General features: G+C 51.5%; 1 protein-coding gene across 2 annotated transcripts; it reads right to left on the minus strand.

The window, feature by feature from the left end:
• Positions 1-395: 395 nt before the first annotated feature.
• slc23a3 (solute carrier family 23 member 3) lies at positions 396-9,131 on the minus strand. 2 transcript variants are annotated; one of them, XM_035393523.1, is made up of 12 exons: positions 8,924-9,131; positions 7,568-7,719; positions 7,284-7,363; positions 7,022-7,095; positions 5,833-6,014; positions 4,192-4,291; positions 3,528-3,843; positions 2,721-2,974; positions 2,134-2,239; positions 1,840-2,007; positions 1,497-1,592; positions 396-1,090 (listed from the first exon to the last, which is right to left on the minus strand). In XM_035393523.1, exons 1-12 carry the CDS (start codon positions 9,050-9,052, stop codon positions 774-776), a joined length of 1,974 nt encoding a protein of 657 aa, XP_035249414.1. In that variant the 5' UTR covers positions 9,053-9,131; the 3' UTR covers positions 396-773. The 2 variants fall into 2 exon arrangements, with proteins under 2 accessions (XP_035249414.1, XP_035249413.1); XM_035393522.1 differs by having other exon boundaries at positions 7,022-7,098.
• Between the last annotated feature and the right edge of the window lie 133 nt (positions 9,132-9,264).

Below are 9,264 nucleotides of genomic sequence, written 5' to 3' on the forward strand. Positions count from 1 at the left end.
CGTGCGTCTGTATGTGTGTGTGTGTGTGTTTGTGTGGGTGGGTGGGTGTCTCTGTGCGTCTGAGTGTGTGTGTGTCTGCGTGCGTCTGTGTGTGTGTGTGTGTGTGTGTTTGTGTGGGTGGGTGGGTGTCTCTGTGCGTCTGAGTGTGTGTGTGTCTGCGTGCGTCTGTATGTGTGTGTGTGTGTGTGTGTGTGTGTGTGTGGGTGGGTATGTATGTGTCTGGGTGCGTCTGTGTGTGTGTGTGGGTGGGTATGTATATGTCTGGGTGCGTCTGTGTGTGTGGGTGGGTATGTATATGTCTGGGTGCGTCTGTGTGTGTGTGTGTGTGTGTTTGTGTGGGTGGGTGGGTGTCTCTGTGCGTCTGAGTGTGTGTTTGTCTGCGTGCGTCTGTATGTGTGTGTGTGTGTGGGTGGGTATGTATATGTCTGGGTGCGTCTGTGTGTGTGTGTGTGTGTGTCCTCAAGCTGTTGAACAAGCCCGAGTCCTAGAAACCATCTCCTGTTTTACATGTGTAGGTAGTCTAGACCTCTAGATCTCAGCAACAACACCATCATCAGTGATGCCACCCTGTATCAGCTTCTCTGTGCCTATGCAGTCTTTGCCAGACTCAGAAATAGGGGTTTTTGAGCTTCATGACATCAGCACTAAGACCAGAGTTGCTGTTTATGATGCAGTGGTCATCATCACCCTGTCACATGGTGCTGACAGCTGGAGTTTAACCTGTGTCTGGTGAAAGCCCCAGTCTGACTGTGAGCTGTGGCTGTGCTCAGTCTTCAGTCCTGTCCCCCTGTGCCCCCTGTGCCCCCTGTGCCCCCTGTGCCCTCTGGGGCTGTTCCTCCGGGCTCCGCCCTGCCCGCCATGAGGTCGGCGGTCTCCTGCGGCGACAGGGCGTCGTCCTCCTCCCCCCCGGGGGTCCTGCAGGCACAGAAGGGGATGGTCCTGAGGCCCGGCAGCTCCAGAAGCCTCTTCACCGGAGACGGGAGGTCGTACGCCGCCGCCGCCCGCCGGGAATATTCGGGAGCCCTGCCGGCCTCCGGCCGCGACCCTTTCACCATCACGCCGGAGTTGAGACCCCTCTCTGACGCGGACCCTGCAGCGGGCAACACCACCACTCAGCGGCCATTTTGTTACTTCATACAGTGAGAGAGAACTGTGAGCTGCCTGACTGGGTTTACAGGGCTGCAGGTGAGTCTACACCGCAAAATCCATTCCAAAAAATCAGCTTTATTTGTATAGAACTTTTCGTGCTGTCACAAAATGATTTAGGAGCACAGACAATTGGGAAAGACGTAACCACAAAATGGGGTATTCCAAAATGGGATAAAAAAACGAAAAGAGGAATTAGCATTTATAACCAGTCCTTACTGTTAATGCAAACCCGTTAGGGATCACGTGTGCTCTATCAGATATAAGAACACTGTCCTCAGAGTTGATTGTTGAGCAAACACGCTGTTGTGTACCTGGCTAGAGTGTTAGAGGAGTGTTGGGGATGCTACCTGACACGGTGTTGTCCAGGAGAAAGGCCAGGAGTCCCACCAGGAACACCGGTAAGGTCAGCAAAGACTGGAGGAGCACATCAAGGCTGGACACACCTGTGTGTATGCGCACACGCACACACGCACACACACACACACAGACCAATTCACTGTCACATTCACATGCAGGAGCAGCTGGTTTTTTTTAGCCTCTGTGGTTATCACAGATAAGACCTGGTGTGGGTGTGTCATCACACCAATTTCAGCGAAGCACTGAGATCAGCAAACAGTGTTATTTAATGACAATGCATTGTTGTGGTTATTATTATTTATTTACTCGAAATTTAGTTTTCGATTTTATTACCTGTGAAGATGAAGGTGGGCTGGAGGGAGAACCAGCGGGGGAGCAGCAGGGACATGAACACGGCAAAGCCGATGTTGAAAATGTTTCGCCCGGAGTCCATGTGCGTGTACTGGAAGTAGGTCACGCCCGTCGCTATGGCAACGGTGTAGGTCACACTGAGAACGGCCCCTTGGGAAGATAAGATGTTAAAAGGTCAGAGGTCAGTGGTGTGGGAGGGGTACTGAATGGGAGGAAGGGGAGGCAGTGTTGGGGGGGGGGGGGGGGGGAGGAGGTTGGGGCCTGGGGGGTTCTCACCATGGATGCCCAGGGGTACAGAGGTCAGCATGTGCGTCAGACGGGGGGAGACGCCCAAGATCAGCCCCAAAATGGCAGCCAGCTGCACTGTGCTCCGGGACCCACACTGGGGGGGGGGGAGAGAGGGCAGCGAGGACACTTTCACACACAGCCTGCGAAACCGAACGCGTCTCCCTCTCCGTGCTCAGGTACTGCGGCCACGCGTGTCCTTCACATGTCAGATATGTTCAGTCTCTTTATCTGTCCTTTCATTCTCTCTCTCACACTCTCACCTTCTGTCTCTCCTTAAGAAAATGGAACATACTGCAATATACTTCATATGTTAACCTGCAATATACATGTTAACATTTTGAAACGTATTAGAAATTTTTCACAGAAGTGTTTTCAAAAGATATGTTGCACTATTTGAAAGTGGCAGGTTTTTATTTTGTTTTACGTTTATTATCGAAACCTTTCATTTTAATACGGATCTCTCTCTCACTCACGACACAGATTTTAGCCGAGCGTATTTATCGGGCGCAGGTGAAGTGCCCCCCTTTCTGCCCTAGCTGGGCTCTCTCTGATTGGGCGGAGGCGCGCGGTGGTACCTGACTGAGTCCCAGAGCGCAGGCGTTGGGCACGCTGCTGCTGACCCCCACCACTGCGCCCAGCAGGGCGGCGCTCACGCTCCCCAGCGCCTCCACGCACAGCCCCCGGTTGCAGGCTGCCGCCGGCGGGGGCGGGGCCCCCAGGAGCCTGGCCGTCAGCAGGTAGACGCTCTGAGAGCTGATGGACGCAGCCAGGGCGGCGGCCACTCCTGCTGCCATGCCCCGAGCTGACAGCAGGGGGAGCCCTACCCCTGCTGCGCACACACAGGAAACACAGAGTGACCTAAGACATTCATTCAACCACTTCCTCCTGCCGTGCATGCTAAAACTCCAACTCCCCTGAGCCTCCTTCCTGTTCAGTTACATGTCTTTGAAATACTATTTGCCCAAAAAGAGCACAGAAGTACAGTGAGCATCATATTTACCCATTACTAGCCCCAGAATATTAATTAATTTGGCAAATAGACTGAATATGAAAAAGCACTGATCAGAATATAAATAGCAAGTACACAAGTATAATACAGCCAGCATGAATATACTCACAATACAGAGGCATCAAGTTTTCTGCTTCAGTTTAAATGGGAAATGTCTTTTTTTGGTAAACTTTTTTAAATGTAATTTCTACTTTACCTCTCTGTACAATGTATTCATTGACATATGCTGGCTATTGACGATTGTTGTTCAAAAATAATCTCCATTATCAGTCAGGATTGCTAATCATTCATGCTAATCATCCTTTTTTTGTCTAAGTCTTTGTTCAAGACAACGGACAGACTTGTGAAAATGGTAGAAATCAGAAGTATTCACCTGTCAGAGGAAGACTTAGCCAGGGAGCGTGGTGCAAGTCATTCTGAACGGTGCTGGTCAGGCTGTGGGAGGAGTTTGGGCTTGGCCAGGGACTAATATGGGAGGAGTTTGGGCTAGGCCAGGAAGCAATGTAGGAGGAGTTTGGGTGGAGCCAGGGAGTGCTGTGGGAGGAGTTTTGGCCGGGCCAGGGAGAAGAGTGGGAGGGGTTGGGAGACCACGATGTGGGCAGCAGCTCGGACAGCTGACGCGGGCGGAAGTGTCCCAGGTGTTGGAGAGCGGCGCACACGCCCCACGCGCTCAGCAGAGACAGCAGCACCTGCACACAGGTACCGGGCCTCAGGGGGGGGGGCGCTGTGGAGTACACACTCCCAGGGGAAATTTCATTTTCTCTTTTTGGAACATGGCTGCGTGGATTTGCTTCCATTCCGTTCCATTGAACATCAGCACCCTCTTCCCCTCTACCCCATAGGAATTCCCCTATATCCTACCCCCCTCGCCATCCCCACATCCACCACCCAACCTAAACAACAGTCCCCACACCACTACAACCCACCCACTTCCCCGCTACCCAACGTCCCACTGCACCACGTGCGGATTTCTGTGTTTTGTTTTTACTGTGCGTCTGGGGCGTTATTCCAGGTGACCCCAGTGGACGGTGACTCACCGAGACCATCCTGCAGACCGGGTACCTGGACCCTCCCAGGGGGGCGGAAAGGAACCAGGAGCCCAGGTGCTGAGACAACAGCACCATGAGCACGACGGCCCTGCAGAACAGCGGGGACAGACATCAGTGTGCTATACAGCCCTCATGCCCCTCAGACTGGCATCAGTGTGTTATACAGCCCTCATTCCCCTCAGACTGGCATCAGTGTGTTATACAGCCCTCATGCCCCTCAGACTGGCATCAGTGTGTTATACAGCCCTCATGCCCCACAGACTGGCATCAGTGTGTTATACACCCCTCATTCCCCACAGACTGGCATCAGTGTGTTATACATCCCTCATGCCCCTCAGACTGGCATCAGTGTGTTATACAGCCCTCATGCCCCACAGACTGGCATCAGTGTGTTATACAGCCCTCATGCCCCTCAGACTGGCATCAGTGTGTTATACATCCCTCATTCCCCTCAGACTGGCATCAGTGTGTTATACAGCCCTCATGCCCCTCAGACTGGCATCAGTGTGTTATACAGCCCTCATTCCCCTCAGACTGGCATCAGTGTGTTATACAGCCCTCATTCCCCACAGACTGGCATCAGTGTGTTATACAGCCCTCATGCCCCTCAGACTGGCTGCAGGGTAGCAGACACTGAGAACTAAGAGGACTTTCCTAACATATCCAGAGAAATCAAAGGTATCACAGAAGAGCTTAACTATGTGGGTGATCAAAATGGCATGCAATTTACTTAGCAAGTTTCACAAAAAAGGGGTTTCATTTTTCATGAGAGCAGATCTTTTGGTCTTCGCAGCTGATGTATGAAGTTACACTGCTAACATAATCAACCACAGTTAGAGGGGCCGGGAGACCAGCATATAGAACTGGCCGGGCAGTGATTAAGACAGGCAGGCAGCCAGAGTGACAAATGGACCGGCACAGGGTTGGACAAATTTGCAGAAAGACAGGCAGGCTCAATGACAGACAGACAGACAGGTTGATGCAGAGAGACAGGCTAGTGGAATGACAGACAGACAGGTTGATGCAGAAAGACAGGCTAGTGGAATGACAGACAGACAGGTTGATGCAGAGAGACAGGCTAGTGGAATGACAGACAGACAGGTTGATGCAGAGAGACAGGCTAGTGGAATGACAGACAGACAGGTTGATGCAGAGAGACAGGCTAGTGGAATGACAGACAGACAGGTTGATGCAGAGAGACAGGCTAGTGGAATGACAGACAGACAGGTTGATGCAGAGAGACAGGCTAGTGGAATGACAGACAGACAGGTTGATGCAGAGAGACAGGCTAGTGGAATGACAGACAGACAGGTTGATGCAGAGAGACAGGCTAGTGGAATGACAGACAGACAGGTTGATGCAGAGAGACAGGCTAGTGGAATGACAGACAGACAGGTTGATGCAGAGAGACAGGCTAGTGGAATGACAGACAGACAGGTTGATGCAGAGAGACAGGCTGGTGGAATGACAGACAGACAGGTTGATGCAGAGAGACAGGCTAGTGGAATGACAGACAGGCAGGTTGATGCAGAGAGACAGGCTAGTGGAATGACAGACAGACAGGTTGATGCAGACGGGAGGGCAGAAAAGAGTGACAGACAGACCGGTGCAGACAGACGGGGGACCCACAGTGCAGTGATACCCCAGTGGTCGGAGCAGAGCAGCGCTGCCTCCCTGTAGATGGAGAAGCCCAGCACACACAGCAGGGGGGCCAGCACCAGGGGCCCGCAGTGCGTGAGCACCAGCCCACTGAGTCCGCTCAGGCCCAGAGCCAGCTGCACCAGGCCAGCACACAGCACCATGCCCTGCAGCTGCAGGGGGAAACAGGACAGGAAAAAGAGATTTCAAAAAATAACTGAATTAATTTTAAAACAGGCAGGGAGTACCTGTTCTGGAATTCACCACAATTTAGCACTGTCCCAGTGCTTGAATTGGACTGCCACTCACCGGTACTGAGTACCGGCAATTTTAAATGTTTATCCAAAAGCGTAGCATAACTTATTTTTGCGTACCGCCACTTACTAGTGGATCTAGAAACGCAAGCTCTAGTTATTTACCACAGTGGCACTACTAGTTTCAGACTTGTGGTTTGTATTTGCTTTAACTTTTACTGCCAAAACAAAGGTGAGTTCTTATTGCGCTGTTTAAGAGATTAGGATTCTGACTACAGCTGACGCCTCCCAACATATTTGCTGGAGTTTAGAATTCTGAGCATATCTGCTTGATGCCATTAACAAACTGCTTGTAAAACTGTAGATTACGTCTTGAGTAAATTACTTGTTAGATGACTTTCTTGACCCTGCGAAATATTTTTGTAAATGCTGGCCAACTGCAAAGGAACCTGTCTTTTCAACGTTAGCTTGGCTCAAAAAAGGGAAGTTCCGGTATGTCAGACTGGCACTTTTTGCTCATGTGAGTACTGTACTTATTTCCTTCCGCTTCAAGAACCGCACAGTCATATAACTGACACAGATGCATATGCGAGAAGGGGTTTAACAAACAAATCCCCACAGTCAGAACTGATCAATGCAAGTGAAGAGTGGAGTCCTGATTTAAGTACACTGAGAATGCGAGGCATTTGTTGAGACGGATGACGATCTGAATTTACTGCATGCGAGAGAGTGATGGAGGAGACGCAATGAAGTTATTGAGTGGAAACAAAGAACCAAACCCAAAGCCCAAATGCACGAGAGAGAGAGAGAGAGGGAGAGAGAGGGAGAGAGAGAGAGAGAGAGAGAGAGAGAGAGAAAGAGAGAGAGAGAGAGAGAGAGAGCGAGCAGGGGAGGCACTTCAGATACAGGACCGCACTCCTACGTACCTCCCTCTGGAGGTCAATGGGGGCTATGGACTTGTCTTTCTCTCCACAGTGCCCCCTGCATGCTGATGCAGTCCCTGCTGGGAAAAAAACAAGCAAGCACAAACTCACAATTCCTCCCTGTACAGAGTTCCTGGGCTCCACACTCATTCTGCTTTGGGGAATGGGTCACCCAGGGTTGCCATGTTTATTATAGTTTGGAGAAACGGGGGCACTCCGGGTGGCCGTGTTGGGTACGGAGTTGAGAGGGGGTGGGGTCACTTACCGTTGCCATGGCGTTGCTGGGAGGTAAGGACGAGGGCAGGAACCATGAACTCCAGGGACGGAGCCTGGATCAGCGGCAGGCTGTGAGCATGGGAGACAACGTGAGCCGAGTGTGTGTGTGTGTGTGGGTGTGTGTGTGCATGTGTGTTGGTGTGCATGCGTGCGTTCGCGTGTGTGGGTACGTGTTTTTGTGTGTGCCTGTGTGTACCTGTGTGTGTGTGTGGATGCATGTGTGTGTGTGGTTGTTTGTGTGTATGTTTCTTTCTCTCTCTCTCTCTCTCTCACCGTGTCCCCAGCCAGCTCTGCAGCAGGGTGGACAGGCTGGAGTAGAAGAAGGCGGAGGACAGGAGATGGTCCCTCTGCCCCTCCAGAAACCACATCTGCTGCTGCAGGAACGCCAGGACCAGAACCAGCAAGGACGACTGGACCAGAACCTGCTGCAGAGAGAGAAAGAGAGAGGTAGACTTCTCACTGACATCTCATTTTGTTGGACACACAGACACCTCCACCATTAAATAAATAAACAGCACTTTGTAATATATCACCCTAACTCCCCTCAGACTTCCCCTCCCCTCAAATCGCAAAAATGAATGCAAAAAATAAAACCCAAAACAGAGCACTCAGCCTGAGCATCTCCACTGTAAGGCATGCAGAGACGAGTCCCCTCAAAACCAACATGCACATCCGTGGACCTGCGTCCCTGATGTTTATTCCTATGTGTTTACCCATGTGGTGAGTTTTTCCTGCCTGTACAGAAGGTTCAGAAAAACCTTATCTTAGCCCCACAACACATACTCCCCTAAGGAAAAAACAACACCCAGCTGCAAACAAAACATTTCCAACAGACAAACACCCCCCCCCCCCCCCAGCTGCCGCTGCCAAATCTACTGGAGAGAAAAGAGAGAGGTTCCCCCATAAGCGCCTGGCCCATTCCTCCTATGCTCACTGTTGGCACTGCCTGCTTTACTACATCCCCCAGAATCCTCTGCAGCATGCCGCTCTCTGAGGTGTCATCAACCTGCACCCTCGCTGAGCCAGCTTACAGACTTCCACTGTGATGAGCTGCCTCTGCAGGGTAGCTGACCCTAAAGGCTCTCACCCAATCAGTGGGTTGTGGAGAATAATGAGAGATATCGAGATTGAAAGAGAGAGAGAATATAATGACAAACCAACAGAGAGGGAGTGAGAGAGGGAAAGAGTGATAGAAAAGCAATGAGAAAGGAAATAAGGATCTCGAAAGGTCGAAGTACAACTAACTGAGGGAGTGAAAAAACAGCCAAGACAAACAGAGCATAGTGTACCATAACACATTAAAATAATATTCCCTTCTGCGCTCAGAGCACACGCACCTGAACACCTTAATGAATCATTGTCTTGGCTGAGACTATTTTAGCCGTCCTGCCCAGGTCAGAGAGAACTGCGCAGAACTGCAGCTGTACAGGAACGATACAGAGCAGCCGAAATAAGTGTGATTTAATAACCTAAATATGAAACGCCCGTCTTCCTACTGTACATTTACTCTTCCTGGTGTGGGGTCAGAATGGCTTTACCGTACCTGAGGGTGATGAGTGTGTGTTTGCCGTACCTGAGGGATGAGTGTGTGTTTACCATACCTGAGGTATAAGTGTGTGTTTGCCGTACCTGTAGTGCCAGACACAGGTTGAGAAGGCCGGGCAGGGGCTGGTCCGCTCGGAATTCCTCCGTCCTCCGAATTCCGCTCGGACTTTCGGGGTCCTCGCTTGGGAGCGTCCTGCGCCCGCACACGGGCATCGCGGGTACCTCCCTCTCTCTCTCTCTCGTTCACTCTCTCTCTTTCTCACCCCGTGTCCAGCTGCGATCTGTGCATCTGATCCCCGTGGGTTGTGGCCCCTGCTTGTGTTACATGAGCTCCGCCTCCTGGCCCATCCCCCTCTCTCCCCCCCAACCCCCACCCCCTCACAAACTGCCCATAATCTGTGCTCACCGCTCACGTGCTGACCTTT

This window comes from Anguilla anguilla, chromosome 15, assembly GCF_013347855.1.
Source record: "Anguilla anguilla isolate fAngAng1 chromosome 15, fAngAng1.pri, whole genome shotgun sequence".
NCBI classification, from domain to species: domain Eukaryota; kingdom Metazoa; phylum Chordata; class Actinopteri; order Anguilliformes; family Anguillidae; genus Anguilla; species Anguilla anguilla.

What these genes read in the sequence shown, in the direction of transcription:
- slc23a3 (XM_035393522.1), bottom strand. Translation starts at nt 9,052, where the DNA reads ATGCCCGTGTGCGGGCGCAGGACGCTCCCAAGCGAGGACCCCGAAAGT. An exon ending in GCTAAGTCTTCCTCTGACAG is followed by an intron (nt 2,975 to 3,527) that starts GTGAATACTTCT and finishes GTGTGTGCGCAG; the next exon opens with CAGGGGTAGGGCTCCCCCTG. An exon ending in GCGCTCTGGGACTCAGTCAG is followed by an intron (nt 2,240 to 2,720) that starts GTACCACCGCGC and finishes CCCCCCCCCCAG; the next exon opens with TGTGGGTCCCGGAGCACAGT.